General features: G+C 29.7%; 1 protein-coding gene across 1 annotated transcript; it reads right to left on the bottom strand.

Annotated features, from left to right (window-relative positions):
- Window positions 1-1,449: 1,449 nt before the first annotated feature.
- On the bottom strand, window positions 1,450-2,506 carry LOC113858611 (40S ribosomal protein S17-4-like). Its single transcript, XM_027491320.1, has one exon. The coding sequence runs from the start codon at window positions 2,451-2,453 to the stop codon at window positions 2,046-2,048; it is 408 nt and encodes a 135-aa protein (XP_027347121.1). The 5' UTR covers window positions 2,454-2,506; the 3' UTR covers window positions 1,450-2,045.
- Between the last annotated feature and the right edge of the window lie 20,609 nt (window positions 2,507-23,115).

The following is a 23,115-nucleotide window of genomic DNA, read 5'->3' as shown; positions in this document are numbered from 1 at the left end:
GTATCTATAAAAGGTTTATTTGGGGTTCTATGAACTCTACAAAGTGTCATGTTATTACTCGGATTAAAATTTGTGCTCCTAAATTTGAGGGAGGTTTAAAGTTTTAAAAATATTCATATGTTAAATTCTCCTTTTATGATAAAATTTAGTTGAAGAATGATTATTTCTAAGGATAAAGTGTGGGTCAACGTCCTTAGGTCTAAATATAAGTTTAATCTGGTCATGATCCAATAATCGATAAATATGACCATGTTTCACATATTTAGAAAGGATTAGTTTCTTTCTAACCTTATTTATCCCGGGGGTCTGAGTTGGAATATAGGAGATGGGTTAAACGCGAAATTCTGGACGGATAGGAAATTTGTGAGATTAATAGGCATTGCCAATTCTTTGTTCATGAGATAGATGTTTACCGGTTGCCCTTTTTGCTTCTAATGGAGTCTAGATAAAGGATCAGCTCCCTCAAAACAGAATTCACAATCAAGTATAATGGCTGACCACTCACTTGAGCAGCGGAGTTTTTTTGTTTTTTGTTCTCCTGTCATTGATTCCCCTATGTGTGGAGTTTTCCCAATACTTTGTTGTTGAAGCATTCTTGAAAAGCCAATTGTAGCTGCATTGCTTGTGTACAAATCGGAATGACTCTTTTGAATTAATTTTTACCAGAATCCCAGTACACAACGATGAGTTCATTCGTAGATTACTTACTTCCCATGTAAACCCCTTTCAAATAATTAGTTCCAAATTTGGACGGTGTATTCCAAGTGCAGAGCGTTAGCGTTAGAGTGTTACGTACATTGTCCTTGTATGTCCTGTGTGCTGCATTACTCATCATCCATTTGGCATCCAATATATCTTCAAATTAGTCCTCAAAATTACATTAGTAAAACATTTAAGGCTCAATTTTAAAATCTTTCATTAATTCCTACCTTTACAAAAAAAAATTCATTCTAATCAATTTTTGCGTACAACATGTAAAACAAAGTGAAAAAAACTAAATATCAATAACTAAAATACATGACCATGCAATAGTTTACTCTTTATCATCTCCTGAACGTTTTATTTATTCAAGCACGGCAATTGGATCGACAATTCTTACTAATCCTTATGAGCTGGGTAGTGAATGATATCCGATGATTCAACGAACCGATTCTCCTCGTAATGGAAGAAGTTTAGCCTTGTAGGCTTTCTTTATATGCCGAACCTTCGCATAGGCAATTTACTGTCCTTTTAAACCTCAAAACATGAACGATGTTTGACTTTAAAAACTGTTGAACTTGTTCAAGTATTATTTGTTAGTATTAGTTTCAGTTTTAATTACAAATAATTAGACTTCATTTTGATAATCCCCGTTCTGATATTTGCACCTTAACCATCAATCTGAACTGGTTTTTTGTGGCAAAATTAGTTCATAACGTCAAAACCGGTTCAAAATCGATTCACAGAATTAAAAATCAGTTCGAAAACCAAAATTAAAATCAAAACCGATTCACCAAACCACAATAGTCAGTTTGATTTGGTTCTCTCAAAAACTAACAACTTCAATTAGCTTTCCATGCTCACCGAGACCAGTAGGCCTACAGGGAAGTGCTCCAATTGAAACATCAGAAAACATAGTTGCATATTAAAATTAATCCCCTTATGAATTGATTCAACTCCACTATGAGGAACATATGCAACTGCGGATACATTCAATTACACATCCCTCATTATTTTATTTATCAATTTCACGAATAATAAGCTGTATGACAATTTTAACCTAGGAAGCATACAAGAACTGAACTGTAAGCTATTTCCATAAATTCTTCTAAACAGGGCTTAATTGTAAACATTAAAAGCAGTACACAAAATTAACATTCTCAAAACCTCAATTAATAGAATTCCATAATCCCGAAAGCAAGCTATTCACCATCTCAATAACTAACTTCATCTGAAAACATTGTCGGTCTCCATTCAGGCAGCAGAAGCAAGATAAAGTAAAAGCGAAAAGCAGCAAAACAGAGCAGTAACAATTGCAGTATCTTAAAACTGGAAGCTAAAATCCATCAATACCTCCTGGAAAAGGGGAATGATTGTTGAACAGGGACAGGGTCAACCTGCGTGATGCCAGGCATATCATTGAATCCGAGGGAATTGAGCATTTCGAGGGTTTCCTTGTCGACTTCGATGTGGTCGGTGTTAATGGCGGAAACGTCAGGTACAAAGTCCATGCGGCGTTCACGCTCCTCTTCCTGAAGCTTGAGGGAGATGCCGCGAACAGGACCCTTTTGGATGCGCTTCACGAGGTGCGTGGAGAAACCCGCGATCTTGTTGCGGAGCCTCTTTGATGGAACGATTGCAACTTCTTCTAGAAGCTTCTTGTTCGTGTGGAAGTCGAGGGTCATCTTAGAATAGTATCGTTCTATCACTTGCCTTGAGGATTTCTTCACCGTCTTCGTCCTCACGCGCCCCATCTTGCCCCTGCTTCGCTCTCTCTACCTGCAACAACGCACGCAGATATTGGGGTTCAGAAGAAAAACATGCTGTCAAGTAGGGTTTTGTTCTTTTAGTGGGTCGGGCTTGGGCTCCCATGTAAATGGCCCATTTAGTGCGCCCAGTTTAATTTGGACTAAAAGTGGCCCAAAATAATTAGAAGGGTGTGGTTCGCGCTTCTCAGTACTCCCACTTCTCGTTGCGCAAAAACAAAAGGTGAGTACAACTTTTTACCAAAAAAAAGTAAAAAGAGTACACCCACTACTCTGAATCAGTTAATAGTAGTAACACCTCTTCTATTTTTTTTATAAGGTATTTTCAAAAATATAATAATTTTTGTTATAACACATTTAATAAATTGTTAGCGGATATAAACTGATGGTATACAAAATTAAATTTTCAAGCAACAAGAATTTTAACTATTAACCGTGTAAATAAAAAATTAAAATCACATCAAGTAGTGTTACATAATCAAGTATAAATGTGTTTTGAAATTATTTTTCTAAAAATGAAATTCATTAAATTTGTCATTTATATTATTTAAAGTTTTTATTTTTACTTGTTTGTGGAACTGTTTTACTCATACTATCATTAATGAGCTTTAAATCAATCAATAAACTTAGATATTACATCCAACCTAAAATTATAAAGCTATTAGAGTGTGTGTTCATCTTTTCCCTTCGTACATAACGTGAGACTTCTTCACTCATATTTATTAATTTAACATGTTCCTATTGAATGTGAAATTTCTTCACTCATATTTATTACCTTAATATGAACAATACCAATGAACAAACAACTAAGACTTGTCTAAAACTGACAACTAAACGAGCAAAATTAATTTTAAGTTGGATCGGATAACATTTATTATTGGTTTTAAAATTCAGTTTTGGTTGGGTAAAGATGGTCATATTCAATTTTCAAATTTGCTCCAATTAAAACTCAAATCCAACTAACATTGAGCTTACTGAGTATATGCATGACATTGTTCAAAAGGAACTTGAAAATTCATTTTGAATTTTAAAATCTGAAAAAGAGGGCTAAGAGACTAAGAGGTATAGTTGTAGAGAGGGAATGGCTCAACTTTTTAAAAAACCCTAAAGCCTAGAAAGTTCTCCCATTGACATATCTTATTTCTCGTTCTTAAACTTTCATCTCATGTTATCCCTTCTCAATGTGGCATGCGCCACTACCAAGCTATGAAGATTTTCTCTTTTGTCTGATATATTTTTACATTACTTGCATTCATTTTATCTTTCTTCTCACTTCCTTTTCTCTATATTGTGTGGTCTTGCATTATTGTTCACAAGAGTCTCACTCATTATATTTCTCTGATTTCATACTTTGTTTTTCTTGTTACAACTTGATTGATTCCAAGCTTATTGCTTCAATACTAATCTAGCTACTATGACTTCATTGTTATGTGCCTTGGTCTTTTTGGTACAAAGAAGCAGGAAAAGAAAATAAAGGGAAGAAAACTCAAATATTAGGGAAAAAAAATGCTAGAAATCATACGAGGCAAAAAAAAAGAGCCAAGTTTTGAGTCTAATGTATGTGAATCCACCTCTCCAACTCGAGAGATGTTATGGTCATAATTGATTCTTATTGTTAGTTGTGTCGATTTGTTTTGATTTAGAGTTTTTTATTCAAATTTGATTGGTGTCTACATTAATGAACAATGTTTTATATAGAGATTTTAAAGTTTGTATTACATCACATATTAGCCATGACTAATATAATTCACGACGACTAACATTAAAGATTAATGTGATATTTTAAAAATCTTAAAAATTAAATAAATGAGCACATACAAAATTGAGAGACGAAAGTGAATTTTCAATCTATATAGAACTTTTAAATTATTGTATGACAATTAAATAATTTTTAATTTTAATCATCTAGGGATAGTAACCTTATTGGATAAATCCACTAACGGGGACCTTTAATACATATAGGCTACAGATGAATTTAAGAAGACACTTAAACCAAAGTTATGAAGAATATAACTTTTAAAAGAGATGAATTTCTAGACAAAATAAAAAAAGAAGATGAATTTTTCTACCATGATAATTCATATCAATTATTAATTATGTCTTTCAACTAATATATTAAAATTCATAGATGTATATCATAACTAATTTATATGTTTATTATTTTATGACTTAATGATGTTTGTGGTCATCATAAAAGTAATATTCTTTGGAGTTAATCTTTAAAAGAAATTGTTATAATTTAGTTCTTGACATTTGTAGAATGTTTGTAATTAATCTCTATTATTAACTAAGTTATGTTAAATAATAAATTGATTAATAGAAATTTAACTGATAAATATCATGTCATTATTATTTTTAATATTTTATTATTTAAATATCAATATTTGTATAAAGATCCTTCAACATCTTCTTCAACCTCATTTGCTTTCTTTTGATTCTTCTATGTTAGTGTTGAAAGCGCAACAATCACAATGAAATAACTTCTCAAATGAAATCTATAAAGACATAAACAAAGTGCGCAAGCAAGGGAATCACGAAAAGAGAAAAAAAAAAGTGAAGTACAAATCTAGAGTTTTTCAAAATCATATAAACAAAACTGTGAATTTGAGATAAGGATTTGATGGGTATGGAAGAAAGAGTGGATGAAAAGGAATGAAAGGTGAAAGGTTTAATGGAGAAGACAACCAACTCCACCACACTAAAGGCCAATCCTTGCCTCCTGAAAACGGTTTGGTGAGAGATGTGACATTATCATCAATTTTCATTCGTTTTTTCTTTATGCATTCATCGTTCTCATTTCAATTTTTTAAAATTTTATTTACTATTTTTTAAAATTTCTTGTGCGTTCGAAATATAAGAGATGTGGCATTGCTGAAGAAAAAAGGGTTTGTGTTCATCAAGAAATTCTAATGAGATATTGGCTTTTTGAGCTTGATTTACAATTTTTGCTTTGAAATTATTGTAATCTGTATAAGCTAGGATGATTCCAGTTTCATGTTGCGTTACTATCTGTTATTATTTAGTGCGTTGGAACTTTGGAAAGTGGTAATATAGCAGCATTTAACTTCTCTTCAAAGTTTAACTATGTAAGAGGAATAAAGAGGAAACTATGTTGGCACTGCTGTTAAATATTTTTTATTCTGCAGGAATAATTGTCTTGTTTTATGTCTAAAGGGTCTTATTTTTAAGGAGTATTGTGAGGTCCTGGTTTTGAGGAAGAGTAAAGAGAGCGTGGGAGAGATAAGAGAGGGAGCGAGTTTAACGGTGAAGAGAGAGGAGGGAAAAAATATAACATGGATTAATTATTAATTTTTAAAATAACATAATTTTTTAGAGAATTTGTTTTTATTAATATTAACTTTTAAATTGTAAAATATTAAAAATAAGAATGATAATGATGAGTGGAATTTCTATTGTTCAGTGTATTATATATTCAGCTGATCACTTAAAGGATAATTAACAATAAAAATTTAATTTTAAATATTTTAAAAATATCAAGAGTAAAATTTAACAAGTGTTTTTAAAAAAATTAATTTCATGTACCACTATTTTTATAATTTTATTTAACTTACTTATTGTCATCACAAAGTTACATTATAGGTGATCTTGCCATATCAGAAAGGGGACCAACATAATTTTGTAGTCTCATGGTCCCAACGGATCATAGTATATCTCAACTTTTAAAGTTGTATTGATTATTTATAATTTATTGATAATATTTGATATTTCATAAATTATACACAGATTTTGAGATGAGGTGGAATCCGTCTCAATAAGCCTCAATGGAGAGCTAGGGTGTCATAGATATATGAAGCTGTGGGATACACCATGCTTTTAGGTGTAAGTAGATAGGGATGAAAAAAAGAAAGAAAGAAAAAACACATGTTTATGGAGATTTTAATACCAGATATATGCATTTCATACCCTTCTACCTGATTCAAGAGCCGTGGGCTTCAAGTAGCAATAGAAAGTGGGTGGACCAGTTGACAAAATTACGACAACAAATCATAATAAATTTCTATTTTATTGATTAATTTAATCTTTAATTTTACAAGAAAAATCATTTTAATTTTACCATTTTAATTTATTTTTTATATAAAAAGACTAAAATAATGTTGTTTTATAAAGTGAGAGATTAAAATGAAAAATTTATAAAGTCAGAGATTAAAATATTGAAACTTAGAAATTTGAAGGAGCAAAATAAATATTTAATCCAGCAAAAGAACATGTGGGAGTGCAGTGGAGGGCTCATGGTCATGGAGAGTAGCCTGTGTTGCCCCTTATTTAATTTACTGATGAACAGTTTTTCTTTTTAATTGGTTGACGACTATTGACTAATATCATGAATTCTCAAAAAAATTATGACTTTTACCCGTTAGTATAGCGACCAATTTTATTGTAATGAGTGTATTGCTACTCCTTTTCGTAAGATAAAAATAAATATTTGTACATTATTTACCAAAACTAACAAAGGAAAGAAAACAAGATTATACACCATAAAAAGTAAAATTTTATATCTTTTTATTATGATAATTTTAAAACTTTTCATGTAATATTTAATAAATTTTTAAGTTCAATCAGGAAATCCACTCGTAATACATACTTATTTCGTTTTAAAATATTATTATTTAAGGTTTTATGGAAACATATATTTATTAATTTTTTTATTTAATAAATATAAATTCAATTTAATATATTATATTTTAATGTTTTTATGACAGAAAAATGTAGCAATAAAATTGAAAACATGATTAATATCACTTAATTTTATTTTTTAAATTGATAAATAATTTAAAACAAACTTAAATATTTAAAATAACGATTATTTTGAAATTGAAGGGGCATTAGATAACTTATCTTAAACATCTTAAGGACTATCATCAAAGCACCTCAATATTATTAATTAAGGACTAAATATTATTATTTTTTAATCAATAGGGTCACACAAAGCCCAAAAATAAAACAACAAACTAGCCAACAAGTCTAGGCCAAAAGAAATTTAGAGAATAAAGCCTGAGAAGAGGTTCTAAAGGCCAAAGGCAACCCAACTTCAACCCTACTTCTAGCCAAATAGTCAGCATATTGATTGGTTTCATGAAGAACATGATTAAATCTAACAAATTTCATACTCTAAAGGAAAGTCCTAATTCTCTAGATTACCGTTTGAATGTTAGTAACTAAAGAGATGACCTCTTTATAATCATTCAATCCAAATAAGATAAATATTCTGAGAAATGACAAGCTTGAGTCCCCAAATGATCCCCCAATGTTCAGCAGCATTGGAGAGCAAGGGAGAAGGTATTACAAACACCCGCTATAAAGTCACCATTGTGATCTTGGATAAGGCCCCACAACAAGCAATGCCCCAATCATGCAGAATAGATCCATTCGTGTTCAACTTAAATTGCTTGTCTAGAGGAAGTTGCCATCTAATTAAGCTGTGAGGATTCCCCAAACTAGTAGTAGATTGCAGACTACCCTTGCTACAAAGAGAAAAGAAATCAAAATACTAGGCAATCTTATGCATTAAAGGAGAGTTATGAAATGTAGTACAATTTCTATTACACCACAAATTATAAGTCACATTGCCAAATAAAATATCCCAAAAGAGCTGCAGAAAAAGACTATTAGCAAACAGATTAAAAGAAAGCCAATTAGAAATATCAAGATTAAAGAAAGAGACCCACTTATTAGAGAGAATCAATTTTGACCAAATTTGAGAAGAAAACAACAATTCCTCAGGATATGAATCATAGATTTAGGAGCATTATTACATTTAGTACACAGGAGCAAATTAGTCATTTTATAATTAAATCTCTCAACATTAGTTAGAAGCCTTTCATAGACAACTTTTCACAAATAAAAAAAAAAAAAGAAATTATAGGGAAGCCCTCCAATCCCAAATTAATTTAAAAAGTTGATTATTACAAAACATCTTACCAGCACATTCAAAAATAAAGGAGTAGGCTAATCAAATCATTACTAGTTAACCTTTAGAAAACTTGATCCTCATTATTAGAAAGCTTAGGCAGATCAACAACAGTGATCAAGTCATAGAAGAAGGGAGTAATCAAGCCATAGAAGAAGGGAGAAACTGTTTATTTCTCAGCCAATCCCAACAGCCTTGGTAGGAAAAAAGAGCCACAACCTCTTCTAACTTAGCCTCATTAATGAAATGAAGAGTTAAACAAAATATCATCTTTTACTTAAAAAAGTATGAATTAAATAATTTTATTAAATTTCTTTTACTTTCATTAAATATTATCTTTTATTATTATTATTATTTTTATCTAGTGTTATTAATTAGTCTTCAACATATCATACACGAATCATTATTTTGAAAATTAACCCTACAGATCGACTGGTTTGACTTTAAACATGCAATAACTATGGCTTGTCCAAACATGCCTTTGAAACTAACAATGTTTGATAACATGTTAAATATAGATTCTATTTCATGTTGATGCAAAAGTGATTATTAGTACCGTTGCTACAAATATGAATAAAATATCTATTTAATGTGATTTCAAATATGCTAAATATAAGGGGAAAAAAAGTTTAATCGCTGAACTGAAATGAAACGAGAAATAATAAGAAATGGTTGAAATGTTTTTTTTAACCCTTTTTTGAAAAAAAGAAAACAATTATGCACAAGGATTTTTTTAGAGAAAATTGATAATAGTAGCACGGTCTTAGAATTACTTTAATTGTCACATAAAGACAAGTTTATGTCTTTAAGCTTAGCAAGTTCAACAATATTTCATGTGAATGCACAATTTACCCCTTAGGCTAAATAATATAAATAGTAGTATAAAGATAGTACTTATAAGAAGACATAATATAGAGGATTTATACTTAGTTCATTTAAAGAATATGAGGATTGCGCCTTTATTCTTGATCACAGTCAATAATTTTTATCATAACAAATAAGTATTTTATATATATATATATATATATATATATATATATATATATATTGTCTTCCATTATTTTATGTATTCTTTCAAAAGTCTTTTCAGGTTTAAAGCTTATTTTTTTTAAAAAATCACTTGATTATGCAAGACATGCCCAAGTGTTTGGTTAAAAGAATTATAAACTTAGGTATCTCTTAAATATATCCGCTAAAAGTGTATTGAATGGAAAAATAAAGTTAATTTCAATTCAATCTTATGTAGTGGAGTACTAGAGCACACTTTTTTTCACTTAGTTTGATAACCTCTTTTTTTTTTTTTTTAATAAATAACTAAAAATGTATTAAAAATACATAAAAAAAATAAATGCTCAAAAAATATATACGATTTTTCGATATTTAATAACATCTAAGTTTCACTCCTCATATTTATAATATCTTGAAGATGAGATGTCAGAGACTTTATTTTTATTCCAACAGCCTTGTAATTAAACTCAAAAAAATTTAAACATTGAAAGTTGAATTTAATGCATATCAACATTGATCAAGCTTGTCTTCTGGCATAAAAAGTTGGAATATATTTTCTAAATTGTACAATAAAGTTCAGCGTGCTAGTTAACTTGTTAAAAAAAAATTTCGATTTGGTAGAGGAAAATAAACATAATAACAATAATTCTGCGAATTGAATCATCTCCATTTCACTCAATAAATATTTGATCTAATTAATCATGTAACTGGTTCAAGTTTTTTGTTAAAATTATTATAGTTTTGCTTATAAACAAGAGCCAACCATCAGTGTCTCTTGTTATGAATATACATATTTAAATAGAATTTATTATTATTTAAAAAATAGAAATCCTTTTTCTAATAAAAACTAAAGCATTTATAATATAACATTTAACAAAATTTATATAATTTGAAATATGCTTACAAACTTATGAATACTATATTTATTATTAAACTTGAATATTTCGTCACATTGTTGGATTAATTATAATTATATTATTATATTAATTAATTAATATGCTAGATTGAATAACATGGAATTTTAAAAACGTTGATATAAATATCATGCCGATTGAATTATCAAGTTATTGTAAATAATTATGCACACTTTGATCTTTAGAGAGAAATAAAATAAAAATAAAAATATAGTACACACGACCGCTGAGTTTGTTTCCCAATACCCTCTAAATTTGAATATATTCCGGAGACATCGGTTATTAATACTGGACAGTCCCACACCCTTACCAAGCCAAACATACACAGGTAAGAAACATTTTTTATATATATATAGGCAGTATTTTTCTACATGTAAAAATAAAAATTTTAACTTAAATTTATCGAGTTATAATTTAATACTTCACTGTTAGATTTAAGTTAAATAAAAAATTTAAATTAATTATAAATTTTTTTTCTTTTATATATATATATATATATAAAGTAAGTAAAAACAAAAACAAATCAGATGCCAAATTGCAAATAAAAATCCAAACCAGCAATCCATCCAGTCATGGAAATGGAGTATGAATAGAGTAAAAAGATGAATAAGTGTGGAAATAGACAAGTGTCTCAAACTTATACTGGACCCACGTTAGTCTATTTTTCACTCTGATTAGGCTAAGAATATTTTAATTGTGTAATTGAAAAAGTTAACTTTCAAGTTATTAAAAAGTGCTTTTAATCTTAAAAAGTTGGCCGGTTAAACTAAAAATATGTTAGTATTATTTTGTAATCTTATTTTGTTGACTTGTTTAAATATCTTAATCTTGTAAAAGTCTTGTCTCGTTAGCTTATTTAAAAGTCATTTATCGTATTCAGAAGCCATTTTCTCTAATTAAAACGGGTTTTCTAACGAGTTTTTACATTAGGCTAAACCCCAAAAAAGGAAGGGGGGGAATTAAGCTATAAAAAATTATGCAATAAATTTAAAATTTCCGTATAGATTTTTGGAAAAAATAAAAAAAAACTATTTCGTTAAATATGGAACATAGTCATAACTAAACTTTATATTTTGAGTTTTGTTAAATTTAATTTTTAAACGCTTTGAAAACAATTTTTTTATCAAAAATATATTTATGATATTAATATGATTTGAATATAATAAATATATTTTTTAAACTAAAATAATAAAATATTACTATAGTTAATTGCTTAAATTTAATCATGCTGTTGAAGTTAACAATTGTTTTTATATTTTAAAAACAAAATCCGCACCCATTTTAAAATAAAATCGAACAGGACATCCGTTTGTAGCGGTGGGTGCAAAGTCCAACGGAAAAGGACTCAGAAAGTGAAATTTAAGAATTATAAGAAGGTTCCAGGAATCAAGGGTCAAGATCATGTGACTAGACCCATAAGACAAGGAAATAACCCAAACTTTTAGGTTCTTTTTTTTTTTTTTTTTTTTTACTACTCTCTCTTTCTACCTCTTTTCCCCCCTCTGAATCACCCAAAACTCACTTCTGTTTCTACATACTCTGTTGTGTGTTGGGTCAAATAGACATCTTTTGGTGTGCACTTTCATGGTGGTCTTGTGGGTGTTCTGAAGCTGCTACACTCTGTGTGTGACAACATCTACGGCAACTGCAATGATAGGTTTCAGAGAAAGAGAAAGGACAAGAGAAAGAAGGCTTTCTTGGGCCAGAGTTGCAATTTTCTTCTTGTGGGTCATCTTAGTTTTTTCTCTAATAAGCTTGTTTTTCTCCATTGACAATGAAAGCAAAAGCACAAATAGAGGCCATTCAATTAGGCCTCCACCTCGACGACCAAGGTTACTAAGACAACAACATAGTTTCAAAAGGGCATTGTTCCACACACCCTCAAAAAAAACTACTCAATCCAACCTTGTGCGCACAAAGGGTGATCCACAACACACTGCTCCTTATGGGGATGACAAAAGAATAATTCACACCGGTCCAAACCCTCTTCACAATTAGTGGTCCATTCCACCCATGGTACTGATGGTAGGAGGTTAATTTTGTATGCTAGTGTTTTTAATGCATGTACTAATGTAATTCCTATGTTATATGCTTTTATTTAGCTTTTATCTTACGTTTTGGATTTGTAAAGAATGAGAGCATGCTTTAGCCTTTTCAGTGTGGAGGGTGTTTAATGAGGACTGGGTGTGTGCACTGTAGCTAGTGGAAGAGAATTGGGTGAGGAAAGGAAAAAAAATGAAGAGGCTAGTGTTAATGCTCTCGTTTCTTTTGCAGTAATGATTTTCCTTCTTTTCTGTATCCTTCTGTTCAAAACAGAAAATCATAGCGTGTGAATAAATTGGTAAGTTTAATCATCTACTCTTCTTCTTCTGCATTCCGGGTAGGGTATTTTATGGCCACACAAGTAACTACTGTCACTCTGAATGACTGAATCTGAGACGATTGTGATGCACATACACAGCTAGCTCATAAGTACGACGTACGTTAATCTTACAGCCACAGCTTCCTACTGAACACTGCTACGCCATTGATTCAGTGACTGTTTTCTCAATTTTGTGCGGAATTTCAAACATTCACCGTAACGAATCAAGGATTTGAATTCTAAAAAGTAGGTTTTGTTAGCCATTACCTTACCATAATAATTAAGAAATCAATAAATATAATATTCTTTTATTAAAAATTAGGTTAGTAATATTTTTTTTAAAATATCTTTTAGTTATTGAATTTTTAATCATTTTTCTTGGGCAAAGTAACATTACTTTCTTTTTTATTTATTTTTTTAGGAAAAAAAACTTTGTTCTTATTTATAAACGTTAAAAATAATTAATTGTTACCTTTTTTTATAAATATTTACATAAATTAAGTAATTCAAAAATAAAAAAAATCTATTAATACAATATAAAGAAGAAAATTATTAAATAAATTTTATAAAATAATTAATTTTTTTGTTTATTTAATTTTTATGAATAAATAAATAAAAACAAAAATAACAGTTAACAAACATGGGAAATCTTTCAGAAAAATCTTCCATATTTTCTTCATAGATAGATATATATAGGTACAAAGTATACATTTAATATCATGTACGAAAACAATTGTGCATGTAATATCATGATTAGAAAATCGGCCAGATCACTGACACTGCATTTACTACGCTCATTGTCTAATTATTAGGCATTGTTCCCTTGCCTTCTACACCCATAAGGAAAAACAATAGGCCTAACATCATAGTTAATAGGCATTCTTCTTTGCATACAATAATCTTAATTAGATATAAATCATTGTAAATATTTGTACCCTTTATATCAATAAATTATCTCAATTATTAAAATAATTATAATTTATTTTATCTTATATATATATATATATTTATAAGGCTACTTTTTTTTATATGTTTTTTTTAAATTCAAAAAATGAGATTTTTTACAAAATTATGAAAATATGGAGTTCAAAAATCTCACTGGCAATTTTTGATGCAGTATAAAAATTTAAAATAAAAAAAATAAAAAATGATAAAGTTTTAAAAGTTGTCAACGGCAATTTAAAAAAATAATAAAAAATAATAAAAAATAATTAAATATTTAAAAAATATATTAAAAATCGTCATTGACAGTTTTTAGTCAAAAGTCACCAATCTCGATTATTTTAAAAAATTTATATTTTCATAATTTCACAAAAAATTTCATATATTTTGAATTTAAAAAAAAAACTCATAAAAAATGTTCCTATTTACAAAGTCTCTTAATTGTTAAATAAAAGAATTATATATTTTTTAATATTTTTAAGATACTAAATATATACCATTTTTATTTAATACTTAATAAAATAATAAAAAATAAGTAAATGCTAAGTATAACATCTTTAAAGCAATACTTAAGGAATAAAAGTGAAAGATTTTTTTTTTATAGAATGTGATTAATATATACCTCCTCAATGATTTTAAAAACATATTTTATTTTTATAAAAAAAATTAGCTTTGATTCATTAACCAGTGTCGTAAAAGTATTGGTCAGCAAGATTCATGCAAAAAATATTTTATTTTATTCACTTTTCGTTGTCATTTTATAAAATAAATAAATAATTAATATTGTGTTAAATTTTTATATTTAATAATTAAGGTAAATTAATAATTTTTATTTAAAATTGTACATTTAATAGTATCAATGCACTGCGGTAATTAAAATGTTTAACATGTTAGAAAATTAAATTTAAAATAATATTTATTTTCTTAATTTTCAGTCAAAACCTTAAATATTTTAAAAATAATTTTATAACATGTGTCAGGAAATATAATAATTTTTAATTAAAAATCATAAAATATCATATAAAATTTAAATACAGTAATAACATTAAATGTTATAATTTTTAATAAAAAAATATTTATTAACCTTTTTAAAATTATATTGTTTTACACACAGAAAAATGAAATTGTTTTAAAAAGAACGGCAGCGTATTTAATGGCGAAACATTCAAAATTGTAGAAGAATCCTGACCATTTGATGAGAGCATAACATGTCGTATGATTTATTAGTGAAGGGTTAATGTAAAACATCAACGTGTTCCAGTGTGGTGTATATGTATTGGGTAAAAGGGGTGAGATGGTATAGGCATTAATTATTGGGTGGGAATAGAACTTCTTTGATTGATTATTCCTAGAACTCCCCATCTGTTTTTCACTTAAATGCACCAAGTTTTCTCCAACAGGATGCCTGTCTCAATGCCCAAACACGCTTTCTCACGCCTTTACGAAACTTCAAAACTCTGAAAATTTTTATTTTTTTTATAATTTTTCAATTTTTTAATTTTAGTTTAAAAAATTAAAATAATAAATTTTCATTATTAAAAATATTTGTTATATTTTATACTTTTGAGTACTATACTATTTTTAATAAAAATTTAGTAGTTTTAAATGTTTAAATTTAATTTGAAATTTTGAAATTAAGAAATAATATTTCACATTAAGAATAGTTAATTAAATTTTCAAGAAATTTAAATATTTTTTTAAAAATGATTAATTTATAAGATTAATATTTTAACTTTTTAAATACTGACTAATCATAAACAGTTGTTAAAAATATATTAATAAAATGGTATTGTTAGCACAGTACTAAACCAAATGAACACTTGCTGGCACAAAATTTTGTATGAATTCTCCTATGGACTTATCCGTATACTATCTATCTATTTGTCTGCACTATTTTTTTTTCTATTATAAAATATCAAATTTTCTTTTTGTGTTGAAGGATATACAATACAAAATTAATTAATAAAATTTTATTAATAATTATAACATTTTAATATTGTTAATATATTGAATCATGTGATATTAAATGCATATTTTTAATAAAATTTAATTATATATAATTTTTTATTGCACGTCCTTAAACATATATTAAGTAAATTAATAAAATATTAATTTTTAACATATGTTTAATAACATAAAATAAATAATTTATAAATAATTTTTTGTTAAAATTTATTCGTATTTGTTGTTATTAATATATTAAAGTTTTTTATATTTTAAAAACTTTTATTATGTGTCCTAAAACATATAAAATAACAATAAAATACTCGTATTATTTGAGTTGTTGAAAAGTCAGAAGAGAGACGTTAATAAAAGAGAAATTAAAAAAGTTTAACAATAAATGTTGATAAAATATTAGATTTTCTAATCTTTATAAATTTTTAATATAAAAAAACAAAAATAAAGGTTGTATAGTATTTCAAGTGGAGGCACTCTCTCTAAGGAAAATACATCACTGGCCTTGGATCAGCACATCAATGAGGCTACAAACATCCTTGTGTGTTGGGGAAATCACTTTCTTCCATGTCTAATTTTCACAGAGTGCTCCACGGGACCATATGCATGCATGTTCTCAAAACATGAATATTTTATATTCCTGCCTCACATATGGACAAAACAATGTTCATGATCTCAAGGATAGAGTGAGGAGAGATACATAGAAGCTACGGAAACTTCATTGGAATTAGTTTTTTTCAACAAAGTTCCATAAAACCACACCAAAAGACTGGCTAGAGAAGAGGGACTAGATATTTATAGTAAACCCTACTATAAGTTTCTGATCAATTTTAAATTCTCTATTCAAGAATGAGATGCTTTATTTGATTCCCTCTTCTCACTCCTCTTTACAAGGGGAATGGAGTTTCCCCATGAAATGAATGTTTGGTTGGACCTTGGAGCCAATACAGAACACCTACATAAATGTGGGAGTTAAAGAGGTAGTGATACTAGTGCAACTACCTTATCTCTCTCTCTTCGTCCAACTTACAAAAAATAAGAAGAAAAGAAAAGACCCTTAGTTTATTGCTTCCAACACCCTACTCTTTGCTTTATGTGATGGTGCTACTTGCTGGCTAATTACTACTATGTCCAACCACCACTCCTTCATTCCCTCAATTAGGATGACCGGCTCGTTCATGTCCTGGGGGAGCATCTTGGTGCTTAATGTGGAAGCCATAGCCCATAACCAAAACAAAGGTCCCACAATAGATATAAAGTTAGTTGGAAAGATAATTCTATAAATAATATCAACTGCCCAAAATAAAGGCTCTATAAATGTGAATCAATAAGGGTCACATTCATACAACTTTGCAATGATAGCTTTTGTTGATGATTGATTTCTTGTATTGAATAAGTGTTTACTTTCAAAGCAATTCATGCCTTCAAAATTAATTTCCCCCTCAACGGATCTGAAACTCTCCTTCTACGGCAATGTGCTAATTGCAATATACATGGAACTGGGGAGTCAGTAGCATTTCTCTCTCAAAACAACTATAGCAGCCTACTTACCATATGATGATTAGACACAGTACGGGTTTTATAACGTGAATATCAAAGTCATGCGGCAAAATTAGGAAATATAGGAAAACCATGCACTAGGAAACAAACAAGTCAAATTCAAAATCATGATGCAAACTGTGAACTAGTGTAGCTACCCAGTGAAAGTTTTGGATTTAACCCGTTTATTATATGTATGTTGTTTATAGTTAATGTTACAGTTCATTGTGTCTTTCCTCTAACTGTCTTTGTTCAATTGCATAAATCGGATACCCTACTCACGCTACTCGTACGTTTGATATAAATATAATAATTCTGGTGGTTTAATAGTTTTAAAAATCATATTTTAGTATTATTTTGTATGTATGTATGTATATAATAATCCTTCATTTTAAATATTTATAAAACATTTTTCTATAAATATTCCAACCTCTATTCCCCTTGCATTAAACATTTTCCTATAAATAATACTACGATGCACACTCCAAGTGGTGCTCCTATGAATAAAGGAAGGTATACGTACCATTTGTTAATAGGTCTTAGTGAGAGCATGCAATACCGTTATGAATTTAGTACCTCAAATTGTCTTTTTGGTAACTGCCAACCAATTGGGTAATAGGTGCTGAGTATTTTTATAGTTGTTTTGTTATATCTTTCTATGTATTTTTTTAACAATCAATTTATTTTATAAAATAAATATCAAAGAAAATATATTTAAATTTTAAAAATTTTATTTATTTAATAATTAAAAATATTTATAAAAATATTACTTCTAATTCTATTTATAAGAACTACTAACATTTTTTAAACTTATTTATACAAAACAAATACCTATTTTAAATTCATTAGTTGTTAAAAAATTTATATTCTATTTTTTTAATGAAATTTGTAGTAATGAGTTAATCACGTTTTCCCCATATAAATAAATACATCTATTTATTTAACATAAAAGACATTAAATTGATAAAATACTTTTAAAATAGAATATAATTTTTTGAGATATAACTATATTTTTATTGTTGTTAATAAATTGGATATTTATTTTTTTATAAATAAGAATGAAGATAATATAAAATAAATTTTAAATGATATTTTGAGAATGTCTTGTTTAGTCTCCAATTAGAAATTGAAATGGCTACACTTGGAGAAGCATCTGGTTTGCAATATAGGCATTCAATAGAGTAGCATCTGGCGCATTGGAAATTGAGCCCCAGTTAGTACATAGGGCATGACAACTGGACCCCTGGAAAAAATGGCTTCTGTGTATGGAGCCCATGCCAGGGCCCGGTTCAGAATGCCAGAGTTTCAATTCTGCAATGGGATAAACAGGTCGTAGACAATTATTACATTTTGCGAGTCTAGTTTAATTTATTTTTAAAATATTAAATATTTTTTAGAATATTAATAAGTACGTTAATATTATTTTTACTATAATTTCTAAATATATATTTTAAACATCCTTATTAACAAGATTCTCTTTTTTTGTTAACAGTTTTAGGAACGTTGGACATCATTTTTAACTTGGGGCAACTCCCATAGACTCAACTTTTTAAGGTTTTTTAGCTTTACTTTTACATTAGGTTAATTTTCAACTCGTAACTCAGTAAAAAGTCTACAGATTTTGACATTCCATACACGTTTAACACAATGATCACAACCATAAATTAGGCCTCTGATCACAAGAATACTATAATCTGTGACAATTAAGTCACGCTAACACAACACCACATGGATCTACTCTTGTACAATGACTTGACGTTGAAGTGTATCAACTTCGCAATACCTTTGGGGGTATGTATATATTAGATCATATTGGCACGCCACTGTGAAAAATGATAAATTCATATTCTCATTTTGTTTGCTAAGATCATGGTAACCACTCGCCGTCAACCTCTCCTTCGATACCAGGAAACAGAGGTCTAACACTTGCTGGTCACATTGAGAAATGGCGCTTCTATTAGAACCCAAACTTCAATAAGGGACCATTGACTCCACGCTCTGCTCTTATACATATATAGTACATTAACATGAATAATGATACTCACATTTCAACTATGTACTCTACTTATTATTATATAATTTGAGGTACCTCGATCGTATGGACGAAGGTTTTCGCACATGTGAAGTGACTCATACAACTAAAAACTAGAAACAAAAGGGGAGAAAGAAGCATTGGGGAACACTTTCTTGCTTTAATGAGCCACGTTTGGTAGGTCATGGCTTTAGATGCCTAATTATCTGTCAATGTTGTAACAATGCTTCAAGAAGAGTATTGAACGTGCTTTGATGGATTGTGAATATATGGATTCAAATGTTTGGATTAGTGGGATATGTGTGTGGGTTTGTGATAGGGGAATGAAATAGGAATAACAGTTTCCTGAGTTGGAGGCAGAGAGAAGTTACAGTTTTTCTAAAATTGACTAGTTATCATCAATTATTACTTTCATCACTATAATACTGGATAACAAATAGAATAATAGAGCAACTAAATAAATTGACAACCCAATATTCTCCTAACAACTATGAATCAGAAACATGAATAACAATAACCAGCATTTCAATGAATAAAATCATTCTAGTCTTGTGGACATTTAATGGTTCTCTTGGGCCTGTGATCCATATCTTCCTCTAGGCCGTGGGTGCTATTGTTCCCCATCCCTTGAAGAAACAACTTGTCCTTAAGGTGCTAAGTGGTCTTCAAATCATCCCAAGGTTTCCAAGTAGTATCTTCGGGCTGTAATCCAAGCCACTGGACAAGAACCAGCCTTTGGGGCGAGTCAACAGAAGAGTCTCATTTGAAATTCAGAATAGAAAGAGGTTGAAGAATTGGTTTACCATCCAGAACCTCAACAGAGAGAGGTTAAGGAGGCTGCACTAGACCATGGTGTGGTTTCAGTAAAGAGCAATGGAATATTGGATAAATCTTGACAGTGTTGGGTAAAGCAAGGCGATAAGAAACAAAGCCAATCACTGCAGTGACTTGATAGGGACCAAAATATCGCTTGCCCAATTTTCGGTAAGTGGTACCAGACAGTGAAGTCTGCCTATAAGGGCGTAGTTTCAGATAGACCTAATCACTGGCTGCATAAGTAACATCTAGGCGATGTGAATCTACAGTCTTTTTTATCTGTTGTTCGGCTTTCTGGAGTTTCTTCTTGAGGGTGTTGAACATGTCTTTACGGGAAGAAAGAATAGAATCAACAGCTTCCACAGGAGAAGAACTTGAAATATATTGACGGGTACTAGGAGGAGGTTTCCCATATGTCACTTGGAAATGAGTTAAATTGGTTGTGGAATGTCAAGTAGTGTTATAACACTATTCTGCTAGGCTCAAAAACTTGGCCCACTGAAATGGATTGTGATGCATAAAAGCTCTCAAATACTATTGCAATATACAGTTCAATACTGGGAGGTGTTTCCCATAAGTCACTTGGAAAGGAGTTAAATTGGTTGTGGAATACCAAGTAGTGTTATAACATCATTCTGCTAGGCTCAAAAACTTGCCCCACTGAGATGGATTGTGATGCACAAAAGCTCTCAAATACTACTGTAATATACGGTTCAATACTTCTGTTTGAAAATTACTCTATGGATGGTATGTTGTGCTCATATGAAGCTTGGTACCATTGAGTTTGAAAAGTTCCCTCCAAAAATGACTCATGAAAATCAGATCGCAATCTTCTGAGATAAGACTCTTAGGAAAACCATGGAGCTTGCAAACAATGTCAATAAAAAGGTGAACAACTTTGCAAGCTGTGAAATGAGTAGGAAGCATACCAAAGTGGGCACCTTTAGAAAATCAATCAACAACTACTAAAATTTAATAGAACCTTGATACGATGGAAGACTAGCAATAAAGTCCAATGCCAAGTCCGCCCATGGATGCGAGGGAGGGGGGGGAATAGGCTAGAGTAAACCTAGTGATTTCTGAGAAACATATATGGTTTGTTGACAATCAGTGCAACAAAGGATATACTATTGAACATCTCTCTTCATGTTAGACCAGAAAAAATTTTCCTTTAGCCTATTCAAAGTCTTGGTAAGCCCAATGTGACCCCCTAAAGGTGACTTGTAATACTCTTCCAACATTAAGGAAATGAAGGAATTATTGCTATTGAGCCATATGCGATCCTTATACAACAACAAGCAATTGTGGAGCTTGAACCCAGGATGGGCATAAGGACAGTGACGGATCCAAAAACCATTCAAGGGAGGAGGGGGAAGAAAATAAATTTAATAATAAGAATACCATATATTGAATACAAGTTAAATACAATGTAACTTTTTATTTAAGTTGTGCACATCGTTCCTTCATGTCATAAAATTCGTCAATAATGGAATCAGTGTCAAATTTCTCAACAAATCTTCTTTCAATGTATGTAATCAAACAATTAGCAAGAAATTCATCTCCCATCTTGTTTCTAAGTCTTTTTTTTTCACAATGCTCATAGCTGAAAATGATATCTCAGTAATAGCCGTTGAAACCGAAAGAGTCAATACCAAGCGAATTAAAAGATCAACCAGAGGATAACATAAAATCTTGTTAACATAAATTCTTTCTTGTTTTCACCAATCCTTGACATAATTCAAAAATTGTTGATAGATTTTTCAATTCAGAATGAAAAGGAACATCAAGTTCATAATATTGAGCTTGTATTTTAAGAAGCATCTTTCCTTACTCAGTGAAATCAAAAGGATAAAACTTTATTGATCAATTCATAGATCTTGTCTACGTTGAATGATTTGTAAAGATCTTTTGAATTTAAAGTTGAGGTCAAAGTAAGCAAATCGGCCATATTGTCACAAAATTTACTATTAAGCTCTTGCAAGTGTGTATCAATAGTAGCAATGAATATATTAACTCTATAATGGTGCTCAATTGTAATTTTTTCAGTATTTTGACGAGTTCGACCTCTTCTAGGAATGTAGAAGCTAGTCATCTCAGGGACATTAATTTCATGATTTTCACAAAATGACATGACTTCTTTAAAATACTTTTCCCAACCTGACTCCTTCATTCTTTGGATCAAAGTTTTAGTAGAGAAAACCAAAGACATTGCATTCAATATGTCTTGTCCCTTACATTGCAAAGCTTGACAAAAGTCATCAATAACTTCCAAGATATCTCTCATAAGATGTAATAGAAAAATAAACTCAAAAGATGTGAGAATATCATAAGCACTATTAGCATCACCACGAAGGAAATAATTACCTTCTTTTGTAGCTCTTTGAAAAACTTCACATATAGCATCATACATCTGCAGTAAACTTTGAGCTGAACTTAAATGAGATCCTCACCATGTATCTCCAGCTCTTTTTAAAGTGCTTCTTTGATTAATTCCACTACTTGTTTGTATATCATTACTAGTAACCAAATTTGCAATAATTGTTGCTTAAACCGCTTGTAATTGATCATGTCGTTTAGGAGAAGTAGTCATAATATTCATAATCAATGTTAAATTTGAGAAAAATTGATGAACATGACTAACTTCTCTAGCAACTACAACTAGTGCTAATTGCAATTGATGAGCAAGACAATGAACATAATATGCATAATGACATTCTTTCAAGAACAAAGCTTGTAACCCATTCCATTCACCACACATGTTACTAGCTCCATCATACCCTTGACCACGTAAACTTTGAATATCAAGACACTGACGAGAAAGAACACTTGAAATTTCATTTTTCAATGTCAAAAAAGAAGTGTCTGAAACATGAACAAGATAAAAAAAATCTCTCTTGAGTTGGAAAGGTATTTATTTTTCTTCACCAATTATCTTCACTCCTAAACACCAACAATCATCAAAATTCAGCGAAGCCAAAGTTTCCAAGTCCCAAGCCCTAATTATTACTTAAATAGGATTATCAAAATCCTTGAAAATCTCTTAATTTAAATAATTTGGAGCCAAGCATAGCCATGCATACACTTAAACATAGTTGTACATGTTTATGAAGCACCCTCATACCGACTCTTAAGTAAGGTTGTGCTTGTTGCTA

This window comes from Abrus precatorius, unplaced genomic scaffold, assembly GCF_003935025.1.
Source record: "Abrus precatorius isolate BTA unplaced genomic scaffold, Abrus_2018 Scaffold2, whole genome shotgun sequence".
In the NCBI taxonomy this organism is placed as follows: Eukaryota; Viridiplantae; Streptophyta; class Magnoliopsida; order Fabales; family Fabaceae; genus Abrus; species Abrus precatorius.
Note: the sequence above shows the minus strand (reverse complement) of the source record. Positions and strands in the feature narration are given on the sequence as shown.

What these genes read in the sequence shown, in the direction of transcription:
- LOC113858611 (XM_027491320.1), bottom strand. Translation starts at nt 2,453, where the DNA reads ATGGGGCGCGTGAGGACGAAGACGGTGAAGAAATCCTCAAGGCAAGTG.